The following is a 22,068-nucleotide window of genomic DNA, read 5'->3' as shown; positions in this document are numbered from 1 at the left end:
CATCCTTCATTTTCCCTTTGGAAGAATGCTACAGTTTATAGTGGTTTAATATTCATTTCGAAGGTGCCGCTGAGGTTGTATTTGTTTTCTATTGCAGCTACCCCGAAAGGATGGTAACGAGTCCTGTTCTCGATCCACTGCAGTCCGCGTGACTCACAAAGAATTCACACAACCACTGAATTATTACAGGGCAGGAGCCAGCTATTTAACCGATCGTTCATGCACTGACTCCTTAAATCAGCATCATTACCTTGCACCAATCTCCCGACTTTACCCCATACTGCAGCTAAGGTAAAGCAGTTTATTTTTAAAATTACTTACCGGTAGCGGGCAGCGGTGTTTTTTTTTTCCTCTTTCAGAGAAGGAGCGGGAGCATCAGAGGAAGTGACGAGGACCAGAGGGGCAGCCGGGAAGGAAAGCAGTGACCATATATATCAGCAAGGCGGCTTAACCCGAGACTCTACAACTGTAGTGTCTCCCACCCGCCCTCCTCCTCTAACCTAGTTAATAAGGTAAGGTTCATTCTAAACTTTCTCTATTGAACATAAGTTTGTTATTAATTTGTTATTATTACTTGAAGTGAGCTTTCTGCTTTAGTATTGAGTGGGTGTTCAGATAAGTGGGGTATGGATGCTAGGGCAGTTGCTTGCTCCTCCTGCAAAATGTGGCAGTTGGGAGATGTGGCACACGTCTCCGCTGGCTACATCTGCGGGAAGTGCACCCAGCTACAGCTCCTTGAAAACCGTGTTAGGGAAATGGAGCTGGAGCTGGATGAACTACGGATCATTCGGGAGGCAGAGGGGGTAATTGAGAGGAGTTATCGGGAGTTGGTCACTCCTAAGGCTCAGGACGAGGATAGATGGGTTACAGTTAGGGGGAGGAAAGGGGACAGACAGACAGTGCAGAGATCCCCTGTGGGCATTCCCCTCAGCAATAAGTATACCGTTTTGGATACTGCTGGGGGGGTTGACCTACCAGAGGAAAGCCATAGTAGTCAGTTCTCTGGCACTGAGCCTGACACTGTGGCAAAGAAGGGAAGGGGGCAGAATAGAAAAGTACTCGTGGTAGGGGACTCGATAGTTAGGGGAATCGACAGGAGATTTTGTGGGCAAGATCGGGATTCCCGGAAGGTATGTTGCCTCCCTGGTGCCAGGGTCCGGGACGTCTCCGATCGGGTGTATAAAGTTCTGAAAGGGGAGGGTGAACAGCCAGAAATCGTGTTACATATTGGCACAAATGATATAGCCAGAAATAGGTTTGAGGATATAAAAAGTGATTTCAGGGCGTTAGGATGGAAGCTGCAGAGCAGGACGAACAGAGTAGTGTTCTCTGGTTTACTACCGGTGCCACGAGATAGCGAGGTGAGGAACAGGGAGCGGGCGCAGCTGAACACGTGGCTACGCAGCTGGTGTAGGAGGGAGGGTTTCAGATATGTTGATAATTGGGATGCCTTCTGGGGAAGGTGGGACCTGTACAAGAAGGACGGGTTGCATCTGAACTGGAAGGGGACCAATGTCCTGGGTGGAAGGTTTGCTCGAGTAGTTCGAGAGGGTTTAAACTAGTATGGCAGGGGGGTGGGAACCTGAGCTGTATACCAGAGGTGAGCGTTGATGCAGGTGAGGCAGTAGCAAGAGGTAGACCAGCTAGTGGGAAGGATTTTCCTGGGAAGGAACCAAGGGATCGGTTAAAGTGTGTTTGCTTTAATGCAAGGAGTATCAGGAATAAAAGTGATGAACTTAGAGCATGGATCAGTACCTGGTGCTATGATGTTGTGGCCATAACAGAGACATGGGTTTCTCATGGGCTGGAATGGTTGCTGGATATTCCAGGGTTTAGAACATTTAAAAAGAATAGGGAGGGGGGAAAAAGAGGAGGGGGTGTAGCACTACTAATCAGAGAGGGTATCACAGCTACAGAAGCTTCCATTGTCGAGGAAGATCTGCCTACTGAGTCAGTATGGGTGGAAATTAGGAACAGCAAGGGAGTAGTCACCTCGTTAGGGGTTTACTACAGGCCCCCCAATAGCAGCAGGGAGATTGTAGAAAGCATAGGTCGACAGATTTTGGAAAAGTGTGGACGCAGTAGGGTTGTTGTAATGGGTGACTTTAACTTTCCTAATATTGATTGGAACCTCCTTCGAGCAGAAGATTTGAATGGAGCTGTTTTTGTAAGGTGTGTTCAGGAGGGTTTCCTAACGCAGTACGTTGACAGGCCGACGAGGGGAGAGGCCATTCTAGACTTGGTGCTCGGAAACGAGCCGGGGCAGGTATCAGATCTTGTGGTGGGAGAGCATTTTGGTGATAGTGACCATAACACTCTCTCATTCTACATAGCTATGGAGAAGGAGAGGATTAGGCAGAATGGGAGGATATTTAATTGGGGAAGAGGAAACTATGATGCGATTAGACACGAGTTAGGAAGCATGGACTGGGAGCAGTTGTTCCATGGTAAGGGAACTATAGACATGTGGAGATGGTTTAAGGAACAGTTGTTGGGAGTGATGAGTAAATATGTCCCTCTGAGACAGGCAAGACGGGGTAAGATAAAGGAACCTTGGATGACGAGAGCGGTGGAGCTTCTAGTGAAAAGGAAGAAGGTAGCTTACATAAGGTGGAGGAAGCTAGGGTCAAGTTCAGCTAGAGAGGATTACATGCAGGCAAGGAAGGAGCTCAAAAATGGTCTGAGGAGAGCCAGGAGGGGGCACGAGAAAGGCTTGGCAGAAGGAATCCGGGAAAACACAAAGGCATTTTACACTTACGTGAGGAATAAGAGAATGGTCAAAGAAAGAGTAGGGCCGATCAGGGATAGCATAGGGAACTTGTGTGTGGAGCCTGAGGAGGTAGGGGAAGCCCTAAATGAGTTTTTTGCTTCTGTCTTTACGAAAGAAACGACCTGTGTAGTGAATGAAACCTTTGAAGAGCAGGTGTGCATGCTGGAATGGATAGAGATAGAGGAAGCTGATGTACTGAAAATTTTGTCAAACATTAAGATTGACAAGTCGCCAGGCCCGGATCAGATTTGTCCTCGGCTGCTTTGGGAAGCGAGAAATGCAATTGCTTCGCCACTTGCGAAGATCTTTGCATCCTCGCTCTCCACTGGAGTCGTACCTGAGGACTGGAGAGAGGCAAATGTAATTCCTCTCTTCAAGAAAGGAAATAGGGAAATCCCCGGCAATTATAGACCGGTAAGTCTCACGTCTGTCATCTGCAAGGTGTGAGAAAGGATTCTGAGGGATAAGATTTATGACCATCTGGAAGAGCATGGCTTGATCAAATACAGTCAACACGGCTTTGTGAGGGGTAGGTCATGCCTTACAAACCTTATCGAGTTTTTTGAGGATGTGACTAGTAAGGTTGATGAGGGTCAAGCTGTGGATGTGGTGTATATGGACTTCAGTAAGGCATTTGATAAGGTTCCCCATGGAAGGCTCATTCAGAAGGTCAGGAGGAATGGGATACAGGGGAACTTAGCTGCTTGGATGCAGAATTGGCTGGCCAACAGAAGACAGCGAGTGGTAGTAGAAGGAAAATATTCTGCCTGGAAGTCAGTGGTGAGTGGGGTTCCACAGGGCTCTGTCCTTGGGCCTCTACTGTTTGTAATTTTTATTAATGACTTGGACGAGGGAATTGAAGGATGGGTCAGCAAGTTTGCAGACGACACAAAGGTCGGAGGTGTCGTTGACAGTGTAGAGGGCTGTTGTAGGCTGCAGCGGGACATTGACAGGATGCAGAGATGGGCTGAGAGGTGGCAGATGGAGTTCAACCTGGATAAATGCGAGGTGATGCATTTTGGAAGGTCGAATTTGAAAGCTGAGTACAGGATTAAGGATAGGATTCTTGGCAGCGTGGAGGAACAGAGGGATCTTGGTGTGCAGATACATAGATCCCTTAAAATGGCCACCCAAGTGGACAGGGTTGTTAAGAAAGCATATGGTGTTTTGGCTTTCATTAACAGGGGGATTGAGTTTAAGAGTCGTGAGATCTTGTTGCAGCTCTATAAAACTTTGGTTAGACCGCACTTGGAATACTGCGTCCAGTTCTGGGCGCCCTATTATGGGAAAGATGTGGATGCTTTGGAGAGGGTTCAGAGGAGGTTTACCAGGATGCTGCCTGGACTGGAGGGCTTATCTTATGAAGAGAGGTTGACTGAGCTCGGTCTCTTTTCATTGGAGAAAAGGAGGAGGAGAGGGGACCTAATTGAGGTATACAAGATAATGAGAGGCATAGATAGAGTCGATAGCCAGAGACTATTTCCCAGGGCAGAAATGGCTAGCACGAGGGGTCATAGTTTTAAGCTGGTTGGTGGAAAGTATAGAGGGGATGTCAGAGGCAGGTTCTTTACGCAGAGAGTTGTGAGAGCATGGAATGCGTTGCCAGCAGCAGTTGTGGAAGCAAGGTCATTGGGGTCATTTAAGAGACTGCTGGACATGCATATGGTCACAGAAATTTGAGGGTGCATCCATGAGGATCAATGGTCGGCACAACATTGTGGGCTGAAGGGCCTGTTCTGTGCTGTACTGTTCTATGTTCTATGTTCTATGTTCTACCCTTGCAATCTACTTCAAGACAAATAATCCCCATCCAATGCCCTCTTGAATACCTCAATTGAACGTGCCTCCCCCACATTTCCAGGCCGTGCATTCCACATCCCACCTACTCACTTGCTGAAAAATGTGTCTTTTGACATCACTTAGCTTCGTTTGGTGTCACTTTAAATCTATGTCCCTCTTGTTCCTGTTTTTGTTTTACAAGCAGGAACAGCTTCTCCCTAACTACTCTCTCCAGCCCACTTGTGTTTTTGAAAACCTCGAGCAAATTACCTCCCAACATTCTTCTCCCTCAGGAGAACAATTTCTTCAGTCCTGACGAAGAGTCACTGGGCCCAAAATGTGAACTCTGCTTTTTTCCCTCACAGATGCTACCAGTCCTGCTGCATTTTGCCAGTAATTTCTGTTTTTGTTTCGGCAATCTATCCTCATAAATGAAGTTTCTTCTTCTGGGAACCTTTCTTGTACATTGCTTCTGCACTCTCTCCCCAGTGTGTTCACATTTTTCCTTTAATGTATGTCCACAGCTGTACACTATACTCCAGCTGAGGTCTAACAAGTGTCTTACACAAGATCAACATCACTTCCTTGCTCTTATACTCTGTGCCCTATTAATAACACTGAGGGTACTATATACTTTATTAACTGCTCTATCCACCTGTCCTACCACTTTCAATGATCTGTGCACACACAGACCCAGGTCCTACACCCACTTTGGGATTGTACCCTTTATTTTGTATTGTCCACCACTGCCCTTCTGACCAAAGTCCATCACGTCTCACTTCTCAGCATTGAACCTCATCTGGCACCTCTTCACCTGCTCCATACAGCACAGAAACAGACCGTTCAGTCCAACTCATCCAAGCCAACAGACACCCCAATCCCAGATAACAAAGTGTGGGGCTGGATGAACACAGTAGGCCAAGCAGCAGCTTACGAGCACAAAAGCTGACTTTTCGGGCCTAGACCCTTCATCAGAAAGTCTAGGCCCGAAACGTCAGCTTTTGTGCTCCTAAGATGCTGCTTGTCCTGCTGTGTTCATCCAGCCCCACACTTTGTTATCTTGGATTCTCCAGCATCTGCAGTTCCCATTATCTCCAATCTCAGACACCCCAATCCCATTTGGTCTCATTTGCCAGCATTTGGCCCATGCAGCTCTAAACCCTTCCTGTTCATTTGCCCATCCAGATGCCTTTTAAATGCTGTAATTGTACCAGCCTCCACCACTTCCTCTGGTAGCTCATTCCATACACGCACCACCCTCTGTGTGAAAAACTACCCCTCATACTTGTCAATGTCCTTTTGGAGTTCCACACTGTTGTCCTCACAGTTCACAACTCTTCCAAGTTTAATATCATCTGCAAACTTGGAAATTGCCCTCTGTACACAAAGGTCCAGATCATTACTATACATCAGAAAAAGCACAGGTTCCGATACTGACCCCTGGGGAACTCACTACAAACTTTCCTCCAGACAGAAAATTCTCCATTGACTATTTCCATTTGCTTCTGATCACTAAGATGATTCTGTTTCCATGTTGCTACTGTCCCTTTCGTTTCATGGTGTAGAACCAGCCGCACAAATTGACCGATCAACTCAGAGTGTGGACAAACATGTGGGCCTGGGATTTTATAGCCATTACAGATACATGGCTAAGGGAGGGGCAGGACTGGCACCGTAATGTGCCAGGATACAGGTGCTTTAGATGGGACAGAGTTGGAGGAAAGAGGGGAGGGGGAGCTCCATTTTTGATTAAGGGGAGTATCATAGCAATAGTCAGAGATGAAATAACTGAGGGATCATGCAGTGAGAGTTTGTGGGTGGAACTACAAGTAAGAACAGGATGGCGATGTTACTGGGGTTATACCATAGCCAATGGGATTAGAGGAACAAATATGCAGGGAGATTGCAGAGACTTGCTGAAGAAACAGGGCTGCCATAGTCACGGATTTTAATTTTCCTAACATAGACTGGGACCGCCAATGTGTTAAGGGGTTGGATGGGATGGAATTTGTTAAATATATTCAGGGAAGTTTCCTCAAACAGTATACACAGAGTCCAATTCGGGAGGGGCAAAAATTCAACCTACTGTTGGGAAATAGGGCAGGACAGGTGACTGAGGTCACAGTGGGGGAGCACTTTGGGACTCATGGCAACAGTTCTATTAATTTTAAAATAGTCATGAAGAAGGACAAAACTGGATCACAGGTTCAAGTTCTAAATTGGAGCAAGGTGAATTTTGATGGCATTAGACAGGAGCTTGCAGGGGTTGATGGGAGTAGTTTGCTGGCAAAGAAACCTTGGGCAAGTGAGCGGCCTTTAAAAGCTAGAGTTCAAGATCTATACGTTCCTGTGAGGTTGAAGGGCAAGGTTTGCAGGAGTAGGAAACACTGGATGACAAGAGACATTGAGGCTTTGACCAGAAAAAAGGAGGCATAGCTCAGGAACAGCCAGCTGGGATCAAGGCAATCCCTGGAGGTATAAGGGGATACAGGAGTTTACTGAGGAAGGAAATCAGGAGGGTGAAAAGGGGGCATGAGATAGCTTTGCTGAGAAGATTAGGATGAATCCAAAGAGAGTTTTTAAATATATTAAAGGAAAAAGAATAACTAGAGAGAGAATTGGACCCCTCAAGGATCAAAGTGGACATGTATGTGTGAAGCCAAAGGAGACGGGCGAGGTCCTCAATGGATATTTCTCCTCTGTGATACCGTGGAGAAAGACATGAAGACTCGGGAACTTGGGGGAAGTTAGTGGCAGTATCTTAAGGATCGTCTGTATCACAGTAGAGGAGTGTTGGAAGGAATAAAATGTATGAAAGAGGATAAATCTCCTGGTCTAGATCAGATCTATCCAAGAACCCTGCAAGAGGGAGAGAAGAAATTGCGGGGGCCCTGGCTGATACATTTGCATCATTGTTAGCCACGGGTGAGGTCCCAGAAGACCAGGCGGTAGCGAATGTTGGGCCTTTATTCAAGAAGGGCTGCAAAGCAAAACCAGGGAATTCTAGACCAGTAAGCCTAATGTCACTGGTAGGTAAGTTACTTGAGAAGATTCTGAGGGATAAGACGTACATGCATTAAGAAAATCAGGGGTTTAATTAGGAGTAGTCAGCACAGCTTTGTGTGTGGGAGATCTTGCCTCACAAATTTGTTAGAGCTCTTTGATGAATTGACCAGGAAGGTTGATGAGAGCAGGGCGGTAGACGTAGTCTATGTGGATTTCAGTAAAGCCTTTGATAAGGTTCTACCTGGCTGCTCTGAAAGATTAGATCGCACAGAATCCAGGGACAGCTGGCAAATTGGATACACCATTGGCTTGATGGTAGGAACCAGAGAGTAATAGTGGAAGGATGCTTGTCAGACTGGAGGCCTGTGACTAGTCGTGTGCCTCAGGGGTCAGTGATGGGCCCATTGCTGTTTGTTATTGATATATTGTAATTCATGTTTATTAATAATTATTCGTAATTGTATGTAGAACATTGAACGTAGAACATAGAACATAGAACAGTACAGCAGAGTACAGGCCCTTTGGCCCACAATGCTGTGCCGACCTATTATCCTACAAAGATCAAACTATCCTGCATACCCTACATTTTACTATCCTCCGTCTGCCTATGCAAGAGTCACTCAAATGTCTCTAAAGTATCTGACTCCACTGCCACTGCCGGCAGTGCATTCCACACGCCCACCACTCTCTGTGTGAAGAACCTACCTCTGACATCTCCCCTATACCTTCCTCCATCACATTAAAACTATGCCCCCTTGTAAGTCATTTCCACCCTGGGAAAAAGTCTCTGACTATCCACTCTATCTATGCCTTTCATCACCTTGTACACCTCTGTCAAATCACCTCTCATCCTTCTTCACTCCAATGAAAAAAGCACTAGCTCCCTCAACCTTTCCTCATAAGACCTGCCCTCCAGTCCAGGCAGCATCCTGGTAAATCCCCTCTGCCCCCTCTCTAAAGCCTCCACATCTTTTCTATAATGAGGAGACCAGAACTGAACACAACATTCCAAATGTGGTATCACTGTTCATGATTGCTTGTAATACTAACTACAGACTTACGTGTACCAGCCACTGTATTAAGACTGACTCAAAAGTGCATTACCATATCGAGTTACATTCCACTCAAAGGTGCAGTCTTACATAACGCACTGCGTACTCAGTGTCATCTAACAAGGCTGCATAAATGTCACAGGATAAAACATTTTTACACTTCCATACCAAGTGGTGTTTTTCATATTAAAGCACACCAACATCTTTAACCCAGCCCTTGACTAGGTATGATCCCCAAACCCCTCACTCTAAACCCCTTTCCAGCCAGTGTGCCTCCAAGAATCATTCCAAGATGATAATTGGATTATAACTGAGGAAGGCTCACCAGACCTGAAACATTAACTCTGATTTTTTTCTACACAGGTGCTGCCAGGCCTGCTGATCATTTTAAGGTAAGAGGGGAAAGAATACATAGGAACCTGAGGGGCAACTTTTTTTAACATGGAAGGTGATACACACATGGACAAATGACCAGAAGTGGTTGAGGCAGGTATGTTAACAACATTTAAAAGGCATTTGGACAAATACATGAATAGGAAAGATTTAGAAGGATGTGGGCCAAGTGGATGGAAATGGGATTGACATGGATGCACATTTTGGTCAGTAGGGACGAATTTGGGCCCAAGGGCCTGTCTCCATGTTGTAGGACTCTATGACTCTGACGTCTGTCGAGTGGCAGTGTCTGAAACATCTTCTGGAAACCCATGTTCACCACATCCACAGTGTTACCTTCATTGAGCCTTTCTGTTACCTCTTCAAAAATCTCCAGCCAGTTCATTAAACATTATTTCCCCTTTAGAAATGCACACGGACTCTTCCTAACCAACACAGATTTTTCCATGTAGCTGAAAGTTCTATCCCAAACCGATGACGGTATTCTCCAATAATGGTCAGAGGAAACTCAAGTACAACAAATTGAAGCAGGAAAATGCTTTGCACTCACTGAAGGTCCAGGAAATCCAATCGATCCAGGAGGCCCTAGAGGGCCTTTCTCACCCTGAAAGAAAAGCAACATTTTACACCAAGGTTGATTTATTTATTGGGTCAATATGTTGCAGCATTATACTGGCCAGTGTCCTGTTTCAATTTGTGACTGATTATTCACAACATTTTATGTTAATGAGAAAGGTACCTACGCCCTGACTGTTGTGATAGCTGTGTGAATGGCCTTTAACAGTTCAAGAGAATCACTCTCACCACATCGCAACATGGTTATCAAAAGTATGTTTGTTGTGGCTTATACCTGATCTCCTTTATAGAAAATTTCTTCCTGAGGTTCAATGAGTTCAATGTGTCCTGGGTCACCTTGTTCTCCCTGTTGGGAAGGGGAAATAAGCCGGAGTATAAATAATAATAGTTTCAGGCTAACATCCGACATTCCCACCATAAGAGGATATGACGATGCTATTGAGTTCACAAATACCACAGTAAGACGTTGCAATTCTTAGCTTCTAAAATAAAATGAAATTGATTTAATTAAATTCATGGCATGGTCTATAATTGGATATGACAAACAGCTAGCAATATACTGACTATCTTCCATTAACTGATGACTGAACCAGTTCCATCAGGATCATGGTTGCAGGCTCCATGTTTACAGGTTTTGTTTTAAAATCACTTTGACCAGAGATGTTATGGCACACCCCTGGATCAGGTGGGTCTTGAACCCAGCCTTTCTAGTTCAGAGCTAGAGACATTACCACTGTCAAAGAGTCATTGAGCCAACCAGCATAGAAACAGGCCCTTTGGTCTACCCAGTCTATTCTGACCAACAAATACCAAATTACACTAATCCCAGTTACCTGCACTTGGTCCACAGCCTAATACGCTCTTGCATTTAAAGTGCCATCCAGATGCTTCTCCAACGTCGCAAGAGTACCTGTCTCCACCACCCTCTCAGGCAGCACTTGCCATATTTCTACCATGCTCCGGATGAGAAAGGTTTTCCTCAGCTCCCCTATAAACCACGTATTCCTCACCTTAAGCTTAAACCCTCTTGTCTTAGAGACACCTGTCCCGGGGAAATTATTCTCACAATTGACTCTGTTTATGCCTCTCATAATTTTGCGTACCTCAATCAGATCCTACCCTAGCCTCCTCTGCTGCAGGGAAAACAAACCCAACCCACCCAATTTCTCCTCGTAACTGTGATAATGGGAACTGCAGATGCTGGAGATTCCAAGATAATAAAATGTGAGGCTGGATGAACACAGCAGACCAAGCAACATCCTGGTGAATCTCCTCTGCATCCTCTCCGGCGCAATCACGTCTTCCAATAGTGCAGCGACCAGACCTGCACACAGCATTCCATCTGTGGCCTAACTAACATTCTATAAAATTGTCAATGCAGTGTAGAGCTGGAGGAACACAGCAGGCCAGGCAGCATCAGAGGAGCAGGAGAGTCAATGTTTCAGGTTGGGACCCGAAACATCAGCATTCCTGCTCCCCTGATGCTGCTGCCTGGCCTGCTGTGTTCTTCCAGCTCCACACTGCGTTGACTCTGACTGCAGCATCTTCAGGTTGTGCTATCTGCTTCTATAAAGTTGGAACAAGATTTCCTTAATTTTATATTCTACATCCCATCTAATGAAGGCTCACATCGTGTACAGAGATAGTAGGAGAGGTAATAGGATTTTTTGAAGAAAGGTCTTGACCAAAACCTCAGCATCTCCTCTGATGCTGCTTGGCCTGCTGTGTTCATCCAGCTTTAAACCTTGTTATCTAGCATCATGTATACCTCCTTCACTACCCCATTAATCTACACTGGCACTTCAGGGATCTATGGATTAGTATACCATGGTTTCTTTGTTTCACTAGGTGTCTACTATTCATTGTGTATGTTCTTCCCTTATTAGAATTCTCAAAAGGCACCACCTCACGCTTCTCAGGATTAAATTCCATCTGCCGTTGCTCTGCCCAATTTACCAGCTGATCAATATCAGACTGTAGCCTGAGACCATCCTCTTCACCATCAACACAACCAATTTTCTGTCATCTATGAACTTACTAATATGTTGTACGTTCACATCCAAGTCATTAATGTACATAACAAACAGCAGTGGTCCCATCACTGATCCCTGTGATACACTACTGGTGACGGGCTTCCAAACACAAAAACAACCTCCCAACATCACTCTTTGTCGCCTATTTGCTAACTTTGGACCCAGTTTGCCAACTTGCCTTGGATCCCATTGGCTCTTACCTTTTGGACCTGCCTTCCACATGGGACCTTGTTAAAGGCCTTACTGAAGTCCACATCAACTGCATTAGCCTCATCAACACTTTTAGCCACCTTTTCAAAAAACTCATTTAAATTAGTCAGACAGGATCTCCCTGTAACAAATCTGTGCTGGCCATCCCTTATCAATCCCTGCCTTTCCAAATAAAAAAACAAAAGAACTGGTGATGCTGTAAATCAGGAAACAAAACAGATTTTTTTGGAAAAGCTCAGCAGGTCCAGCAGCATCTATGAAGGAGAAAGCAGAGTTAATGTTTCAGGTCTGGTGACCCTTCCTCAGAACTGCTTCCAGACCTGCTGAGCTTTTCCAGAAATTTCTGTTTTGTTTCCTGCTTTTCCAAATGTTGATTAATCTTGGCCCTCAGAATTTTTTCCAATAATTTTCCTACCATCAACAACAGACTTAACTGGTCTGTAATTGCCTGGCCTATCCTGCTGCCCTTCTTGAACAAAGGGATCACATTAGCCATGCTCCCATCAACTGTGACCAGTGAAGTATTAAGTATCTCTGCCAGGGCCCCAGCAGTCTCTTCCCTTGGCTCCCACAGCAGCCTGGAGTACATCTCATCAGGGTCTAGGGGCTTATGCACCTTTATGCCTACCAAAATATTTAATGCTACCTTCTCATTAATCTTAACGTGTTCCAGAACCTTATCAGCCCAGTTGAAATCCCTAGCTACAGGTGACAAATATTCATCTAATACCTCACTTGCAGGTCGCACCTTTGGTCTCAAAGAGATCCCACCCTTTCCCTGGGAATCCTCATATATATAAAATGCCTTGGGGTTTTTCTTAATCCCATCTGTCCAAGATATTTCATGGTCCCTCTTTCCCCTCCTAACTACACTCTCCTCTCCTCGCTACACTCCTTTTGGGCCTCTCCTGTTTTTAATGTACTGTACCTGACATGTGCTTCCTGCTTCATCAAACACTCGCTACCCATTAACATCCAGTGTTCCCTGCCCTTGCCCTTCACTCTTCGAGGAATTTACTGACCCTGAATTCTCACTGTACCACTTTTTAAAAGACCCTGACTTTCCAAATGTAAACTTACCAGCAATTAGTAGCCCCCAGTCAATGTTTGCCAAATCCTGCCCAATGATGTTGAAATCGGCCTTCCACAATTTAGACATTTGACCTCTGCACTATCCTCATCCCTTTCCACAATGACTTTAGAAACTTAGAGTTATGGTCATTATCCCCAAAATCTTCACCAACTGACACTTCAACAACTTGACTGGCTCCATTCCCCAGGATTAATTCTAGCCCTGCCTCATACCTGGTCGGCCTATGTGCTTACTGGCACTAAAAACTCTCCTGAATGCACTTTAAAAATTCCACGCCATCTAATCCTTTCACATTAAGGCAATCCCAGTTAATGCTCACAAAGTTGAAATCCCCTAATACTATAACCCATTTCTCTGACACCTTTCTGTGATTTGCCAACATATCTGCTCCTCTATTGTCCCCTGTCTGTTGAGAGCACTGCAGAATGTGCTATAAGAGACTGACTGCCATCACTTTACAACAGTAAGAATGACCTGTTGCAGCTCCAAAAAGATTTTAAGGTGGGGAGGTGCTCTTGTGCTGTGGTAGAGTCCCAATCCCTAGCCCAGGACACCCAGGCTCAAGTCCCACCTACTACTGAGGTGTGCAATAAAATTCCCTGAACAGGTTGATTAGGAAATCTTGAAAAGATTGAGGACTGGGTTGTAAGATACAAACAAGTTTCCTCCGCACTTAATCCTGCTGGAAGGTCTCTTTGAATCTAACTCGTCCTTGATCCTGGACTGAGGCACTGAACAGACAAACATTTATTATCTCTCTACTGTGGTTTTGTCTATTCTAAAACAAAGTTTAAAAGATCTAAAACAGTGACCTTGTTGCAAAACCTTCACATTCAAACATACATCTTTTTATGCCAAGGTTGACTTTTATCAGTTTAAATAATAACATTTTTGATTTTCCATCATCAAAATTCCACAGGACGAGGAGCAGAAGAACACAAAATCAATGTTGTCTGAAATAATAAGCTGCAGGAGTGCTATTGCGAACGGACTTTAGCAAGCTCAGCAACCCCACCCATCGATGTCTATCATTTCAAACAAGCTGCACTATGAAATAAAACTGATAATTTGCAGTCCCAGGCTGTAATATTTAATGAATCATGTTGAGTGAATTGGGTAAAAATGAAATACTACATTAATAATTCCGCAATCAAACTATTGGCCATTTTACCAATCACATTGCAACAATTTGAACAATACCTATAACCTCCAATCAGTTAGGGCTATATGATAAAAATTCAGAACATTGTTTCAATATCCTAAACTTTACTGATTGAAGGTTACATTCTGCCTTTGTTCTTGGCCTCTTCAAAAGATATTAAGTGGAAGAAATGTTCAAAGGGAATATTTTTCTTTGAATATTTCATTATCAATGAATGAAGCATTTAAGCCCTTACCTTCTCGCCTTTTTGTCCTGGAAATCCAATGCCCTGCCAAAAATGATAAAATATACATTTGAGATAGGAAATTCCCGCTGAACTGGGTTTTAAATCAGCAATTCAGATATTTAAAGTAACTTCAAATAAAAAGATTCTCAAAGTTTCTGAGCCATCTTGGCTCGTACTGTTTGAATCAACCAAACCCCATTTTACACTTTGATCTCTTATATAGTTTTTGCAACATTTGCATTCATTATTTATTACAAGATAGGGATCTGTAGTGATTGGAACCAGCTGGATCTTGTTGACCATGAGATCCTTGATTGTGGTCGCTAACCTGGGTCAGTCAGGAAAGCCCTGGCTGATCGCTATAAGCAGAAGATTTAGAATCTCCTCTATACTGGGGATTGACTCCATGCTGGCTGGTCTCAGCCAGTGTACTGTGCACAAGTGAATAAAGGGTGACTTGGTGATGGGATTCCAGCCTCTGTGCAGTTATTTCAAGATCACAAGTTTGAAACTTACACAGTACTGAAGAAGGGTCACTGGGCTCAAAATGTTAACTGATTTCTCTCCATAGAGGCTGCCAGACATGCTGAGTTTCTCCAGCATTTTTTTGCTTTTGATTATGTAGTTAAAAACTTACCTGGTCACCAGGTAACCCTTGTAAACCAGGAGAACCCTAGAAAGAAAGAAGATTTCTAAACATTAATTTATTGTTTTATTTCAGGTGAGGATTCTAGGTATACTACAAAATGAAGATTTTTTAAAAATTCTATGTTATGGTGAATTAACATTGTACTTATTCTAGCATTTCTTTGTAGCAGTTTTCAAACCTCTCTGCTGAAGGACCACTGACCATTAGAAATCAAAAAGTAAGATCAGAGTGTAGGAAGGGAATGGAATACTTTGCCTGCAACGGCAGGAGATTTGCCAACTTTAGGTACATTTAAGTCGTCATTGGACAAGCATATGGACGTACATGGAATACTGTAGGTTAGATGGGCTTCAGATAGGTACGACAGGTCGGCACAACATCGAGGGCCGAAGGGCCTGTACTGTGCTGTAATGTTCTATGTTCTGTGTTAACTTCCCCATCTAAATGATAAAATTATAAATTCCTGACAATTGCAAGCATGTGCAAACAATAAATCTAATTATGAACTGTATAATTAAAATAAATTTGAAAATGTATTACAATCTTAAGGATGGAATTCCTAAATGAAAACAGGTGTCCCAAGTAGACAGGACAGAGAAGGTAGTGTTTAGTATGTTTGGTTTTATCGGTCAGTGCATTGAGGACAGGAGTTGGGACATCATGTTGCGGCTGTACACAACATTGGTTAGGACAGTTTTGGAGTACTGTCTGCACTTCTGGTCTCCCTGCTAATAGCAAGGATGTTGTAAAACTTGAAAGGGTTCAGAAAAGACTTACAAGGGTGTTGCTCGGTTTGGACAGTTTGAGCTGTAAGGAGAGTCTGAATGGGCCAGGTTTGTTTTCCCTGGAGCGTCGGAGGCTGAGGGGTGACCTTACGGAGGTTTGTAACATCATGAGAGGCATTGATGGGGTGAATAGACAAGGTCGACACACCAGAGTTCTAAAGAAGATAGCTGAAGAGATAGTGGAAGCGTTAGTGGTGATCTTTCAGGAATCACTAGAGTCAGGAAGGGTCCCAGAGGACTGAAAAATCACTAACGCGACACTCTGTTTGAAAAGGGAGTAAGGCAAAAGACGGAAAGTTACAGGCTAATTAGTCTAACTCCGTCGTGGCTAGAATTTTGGAGTCCATTATAAAGGACGAGATTGCTGAATATTTGGAAGTGTATTGTAAAATAGGGCTAAGTCTGTATGGTTTCGTCAAGGGGAGGTCATGCCTGACAAATCTACTAGAATTCTTTGAGGAAGTAGGGCAGCACGGTGGCTCAGTGGTTAGCACTGCAGCCTCACAGCGCCAGGGACCCAAGTTCGACTCCAGCCTCGGGTAACTGTCTGTGCGGAGTTTGCACATTCTCCCCGTGTCTGCGTGGGTTTCCTCCGGGTGCTCCGGTTTCCTCCCACAGTCCAAAGATGTGCAGGCTAGGTGGATTGGCCATGGTAAATTGCCCGTAGCGTTTAGAGGGATGAGTCTGGGTGGGATGCTCCAAGGAGCGGTGTAGACTTGTTGGGCCAAAGGGCCTGTTTCCACACTGTAGGGAATATAATCTAATCTAATCTAATCAAAGTAATGAACAGGGTAGACCAAGGAGAGCCAATGGATGTTATCTACCTGGACTTCAAGAAGGCCTTTGACAAGGTGCCCCCCAGGAAGCTGCTGAGTAAATAAGGGCCCATGCTGTTAGAGACAAAGTGCTAGCATAGATAGATGATTTGGCTGTCTGGCAGAAAGCAGAGAGAGGAGATAAAAGGGTCTTTCTCAGGATGGCAGCCAGTGACAAGTGGCGTTCCAAAAGAGTCAGTGTTGGGACTACAACTTTTCACTTCAGATAATAATGATCGAGATGAAGGAACTGAGGCCATTCTGGCTAAGTTTGCAGACGATACAAAGATAGGTGAAGGCACCAATAGTATTGAGGAGGTTGCGAGGCTGCAGAGGGATTTGGACAGGTTAGGAGAATGGGCACAGAAGTGGCAGATGGAGTACAATGTGGGAAAATGTGAGGTCATGCATTTTGGTAACAAGAATAGAAGCATGGGCTATTTTCTAAAAGGGGATAAAATTCAGAAGTCTGAAGTGCAAAGAAACGTGGGAGTTCTAGTCCAGCATTCTCTCAAAGTAAACTTGCGGGTTGAGTCAGTAGTTATAAATGCAAATGCAACTTTGGTACTTATTTTGAAAGGACTTGAATATAAAAGCGGGGATGTACTTCTGAAGGCTCTATAAGGCTCTGGTCAGGTCACATTTGGAGTATTGTGCGCAGTTCTGGGCCCTTTATCTCAGGAAGGATGTATTGGCCCTGGAACGGGTTCAGAGGAGGTTCACGAGAATGGTCCCAGGAATGAGAAGCATAACATATGAGGAACATTTGAGACCTCTGGGACTATATTCATTGGAGTTTAGAAGGATGAGGGGGATCTAATTGAAACTTTCAAAATACTGAAAGGCCTGGACAGAGTGGATATTGGGAAAATGTTTTCATTTGTTGGAGAGGCTAGGAGCCGAGGGCACAGCCTTAGAGTAAAGGGAAGACCCTTTAGAATGGAGATAAGGAAAAAATTCTTCAACCAAAGAGTGGTGACTCTACAGAATTCACTGCCACAGAAGGCTGTGGAGGTCAGGTCATTGAGTATATTTAAGGCAGCGATAGATAGGTTTGTGATTATCCAGGGGATCAAGGGTTACGGGGTGAAAGCAGGAGAATGGGGTTGGGGAACTTATCAGCCATGATTGAATGACAGAGTAGACTCTATGGGCTGAATGGCCTAATTTCTGCTCCTACGTCTTATGGCCTTATGGGGTGAAGGAGTGCAATTACAACATTTAAAAGAAATCTGCATGACCATATGAATAGGAAGGGTATAGAAGGATATGGGCCAAATGCTGGTAAATGGGACAAGAAAGTGTTCAGGAAAAAACTTGCAAAATCAAAAGAAATGGATGACGCACAGAGCCAAAAACCACAGTCCCCCTGCCCCAGTCCTATTCTCATCCACTGTCCAATGGACATGCACAGGAAGACACACAAAAATTCTTCAAAGATACTCTGAAACTCTCTTCAATGTTTGGTATCATTAACGTAAATCATAAGATGGACTCATGGCCAATTTTTCCACAGCTTATTTATCAAACTGCTTCATGCTTTGTATCACAGCATCTAAACAATAGATAGACAGGTGACAGAGAAGGAAAGAGAAGGAAGCAGATTCCCCATTTTGGATCTCACCTTGTCATAGACAATTTGCCCAAATAGTTTGAGATTGAGAATCAGTCTGTATAGGTGCATAAAGACTCACAGCGGAAACTGGTGATTAGAGTTGACACCATCCTTGGATTGATGGACCGCTGATGATGGCGAGGAGAGGACTTTGATGGATCAGGGTTGTGTTTCAAAAGAAGCTCGAAAGAAGAGTCATGCAAGCACTTGCTCAGTTTCTGTCTCCACAGACACTGTCAGATCTGCTGAGTTTCTCTACCACTATCTGTTTCCAAATCAATGTTGTACATTAATCCTAGGGATGGATCAAACTGTGGAATGTTATCTTTAGTCCATTCAGAATAAAACTCAGGCACTCCCAATGTAACAAATGTGACTTAACCAGCTCAAGAATTTTCAACATTGCACTGTCCTTAGTAAGCCCTGAAAATATCAACACCTGCTTTTTCTCTTTGCTACTATTAAGTCTTGCTGCAAACCAATGCCTAAATTAACATGTTTTCAGGATTTTACCATCTTTTCATGAAAATATCATGATCTTACTTAAAGCTGGTTTCTTTGCTGCTCTTCTCGCGTTAAGTTGTCATTGCTGTATTTTATTTCAGTGGCACCCCTTGTGTAAGATAGTGATGTTGTCTCATTCTAACAGTGACCTACTTACTGGAAAACCTGGTGGGCCTCTTGGTCCTGCGAAACCTGGGAGACCTGAAGCTCCTGGAAGACCCTGTGAGAGGGCAAAAGAAAAATATTTATGTCTGCCATTGATGGTACAGTGTAACAGGACAAAGATATACCTTGCATTTGATGCAAGGCCAATTGGATAATTGGACACTTCTTTTCAAGAACCAGTCCCGACACAATGGGCTGGATGACTCAGGGTAGTGGAGTCACTACAGACTCGATGGGCCTAATGACCTCCTCTGTACTGAGTGATTCAATGACTTCCTCTCGTGTTGCATCATTCTAAGATTCTAATTCTGCCGCTAAATAATTGAACATAATTTCTCTTAGATACTAGAGACATTTGAGTGACATTTCATTTATTTCTTAGTTACAAATTTCTTTTTGTTACTGGCTAATGTTCATAAACAGTTTGGGAATAATTAAAAGTTACTTAAACATTGCTTAATGTTCCAGCTAACCTTCTATGAATAGAACAGCAGGGGCTGGAAATCTGAAACAAAACAGAAATTGCTGGAAAAACTCAGCAGGTCTGGCAGCATCTGTGCAGACAAATAGAGTTAATGTTTCAAATCCAATGAACTGGTCACTGAATTCAAAACATTAACTCTATTTCTCTCTCTCTCTCTACAGATATGCCAGGCCTGCTGAGTTTCTCCAACAATTTCTGCCTTTGCTTCTCTGAACAAAACTACTGGGTGTCCAGCACAACTTGACCCCTTCTTCAGTAACCTTTAATCTGCTCATCATCAATCATGGCCTTGAAATAAAATGAATAATGGCATCGGTAATGACCTTTGTAAAGCTAAAGAGATTTAATTTGATTTAAAATTAAATACTCTAAGCTGTGCCTGTACATTGAGTTGGTATTTTGATGGCACTTTCACATTATATGGACATTTCTTTTAATGATTGGTTAGTAAACATCCATATTCTTTTTTTTAAAACCACTGGTACTGATTCAAACTTGTTACTGTCTACAGTTTCAATTTTTCTAACTATAAAAACATAAATCAAGGCCATTCAGCCCCTTGAGCCTGTTTCACCATTCAATGAGATCATGGCTGATCTGTGGCCTAACTCCATATCCCTTCTTTTAACCCAAATCTCTTAATGCCTTTACTTAACAAAAATGCACCTGCATTAGACTTAGAATTAACAACCGATCCAGCATCCACAGCCCTTTGTGGAAGAGAGTTCCAAACCTCTCCCACCCTTTGTGTGTAGAAGTGCTTCCCAAAATCTCTCCTGAATGGTCTGGCTCTAATTCTCACACTATGGCCCTAGTTCTAGAAACCCCAAACAGTGGAAATGGTTCATCCTTATCTATCCTGTCTTTTTCTGTTCACATCTTGAAGACTTCAAACAGATCACCCCTTAATCTTCTAAATTCTAAAGACAACAGGCCTAATTTGTATAAACTCTCCTCATAACTTAATCCCTGAAGTGCAAGTTTCATTCTTGTAAATCTTGTAAACGTTGTACTCCCTTCAAAGCCAATATATCCTCCCTAAGGTGTACTGCCCACAAGCCTCCAAGTTTACTCTTATTATCAGTAAATCCACCAGCCAACACTTAGTCGACCTGCCTAACTGGTCCAAACTCCTTCGAATCTATCCAATCTTCCTGAAGTTCATTGGTTCGTCACTTCATTTAAGTGTTTCCAATTAATTAATGCTTCCTGTCTTGTTCATTAGCAACAAAGCCTTTGTCCAGTATACATGATTCCATTAATTCCACCAGTTTCCTGCTAAGTCATACACATGGGCCTTATTTGATTATATACACAATTGCATCTTCTGAAGTAATTCAAAGTCTACCATTTCAGCTTAAATTTCAGATGACAGTTAAAAATAATTAAAGATGGGCTGCCAAACAATGTCTAAAAAATGCATTTCATCACTTGATTGAAAATTGTGGTCTGAGTAAATTCTGGATTTTGATTACAAATTTAATTAGTATCATTGGTACCAGTTAGCAGAACTTCCAGCTTTATTGTTACGATTTCTGACAGTCTGTTTTAGGTAGGAGAAACTGACTGTGCAATGAGGCATTAACTCTGTTTCTCTCTCCACAGATGTTGCCAGACCTGTTGAGTTTCTCCAGTGATTTCTGGTTTTGTTTCAGATTTCCAATATCTGTAGCATTTAGCTATTAATCTGTTTTGCCTATGAGATATTTTATTCTTGTCTTTATTGTTTATTGCAGGTAGTAAGTCTACCATGTGATGGTTAAATATAAATTCAATAAATTAGTACAAAGAACAGCCAATGGTTAAACATGTCAGATTTAACATCACAATGGAGAGACATTCAGAAGGTCTCAAAAGTCCCATAGCTGAAAATTAAAGGTAAATAGGTGGAAAGTTACTATTTAAGTCAATTCCACCTTCAGAAATGGTTACGTGCATCTAACTGAATGCCATCCTGCTCAATCTTGAACCTTGCTTCCAGACAACTCCGATCTGTCCTCTGTGCATCTAGTTTTGATCCTTGTGCCAAGCATTCTCTCTCTCTCCCTCCCTCTCTCTCTCTCTCTCTCTCTCTCTCTCTCTCTCTGCCATGACCACCTTTCCGAGTATTTCCTTGCATTTCACTCCTGCTTTGACATTGTTCTCCCCTCGCTTGGACTTTGCCTCATATTGAAAAACTGTTCCCATTCTGTATAATCACAGCAGTTAACGTGTGGAAGAATTAAGTGCTGGCAAAGTAATACATTAAAGCTGACTCTGATTAATTGACAGCCAAATTGAAAACTTCCTTTCACTATTCATAAGCTGATTATTGCGTTCATCACATCACTATCTTTTAATGACTCGGAGAGATCCTGATTCTCTGCTGTGCAGATACAGCCAGAGAAAAGCCAAAGCAAAAATGAGTAAATTATTTGTTACTTACAGGAAAGCCACTTAGGCCTTGGAATCCTTGGTCTCCCTATTTGATGAGAGAACAAAATGATCCATTAATCTTTAAATATTTCAACATTCTTTATCAAGTAATGTCATCCTAACAAAATTCAAATCAGATTGACCAGGCAACTGCTGCGTAAATTCAGTTTCCCACAATTTTCAACCACCATCTGTAGTCTCCCCATTCAGCTTTTCACTCGTGCCCAGTTTCTAACTGTTGTTCTCTACAAATAGTTGCTTTGCCCAATGTTTCTATTGCGTATTTTGGCATTTGTGTGTTAGAGTTACTCAGTGATTTATAGTCAATAGGTGAGC

At 43.3% G+C, this 22,068-nt stretch overlaps 1 protein-coding gene across 1 annotated transcript in view; it reads right to left on the bottom strand.

Annotated features, from left to right (window-relative positions):
• LOC125457461 (collagen alpha-6(IV) chain-like) overlaps positions 1 to 22,068 on the bottom strand; it is a 251,677-nt gene that overhangs the window by 138,231 nt on the left and 91,378 nt on the right. Inside the window, exons 9-14 of the mRNA XM_059650850.1 lie at positions 21,743 to 21,778; positions 18,826 to 18,888; positions 14,938 to 14,973; positions 14,310 to 14,342; positions 9,851 to 9,922; positions 9,551 to 9,604 (exon numbers count right to left, since the gene is read on the bottom strand). Coding sequence (XP_059506833.1) covers positions 9,551 to 9,604; positions 9,851 to 9,922; positions 14,310 to 14,342; positions 14,938 to 14,973; positions 18,826 to 18,888; positions 21,743 to 21,778 — 294 coding nt within the window. The remainder of the gene's footprint in view (positions 1 to 9,550; positions 9,605 to 9,850; positions 9,923 to 14,309; positions 14,343 to 14,937; positions 14,974 to 18,825; positions 18,889 to 21,742; positions 21,779 to 22,068) is intronic.

Source organism: Stegostoma tigrinum, chromosome 14 (genome assembly GCF_030684315.1).
Source record: "Stegostoma tigrinum isolate sSteTig4 chromosome 14, sSteTig4.hap1, whole genome shotgun sequence".
Taxonomy (NCBI): Eukaryota; Metazoa; Chordata; class Chondrichthyes; order Orectolobiformes; family Stegostomatidae; genus Stegostoma; species Stegostoma tigrinum.
The sequence above is the reverse complement of the archived record's forward strand: the minus strand, read 5'-3'. Positions and strand labels throughout refer to the sequence as shown.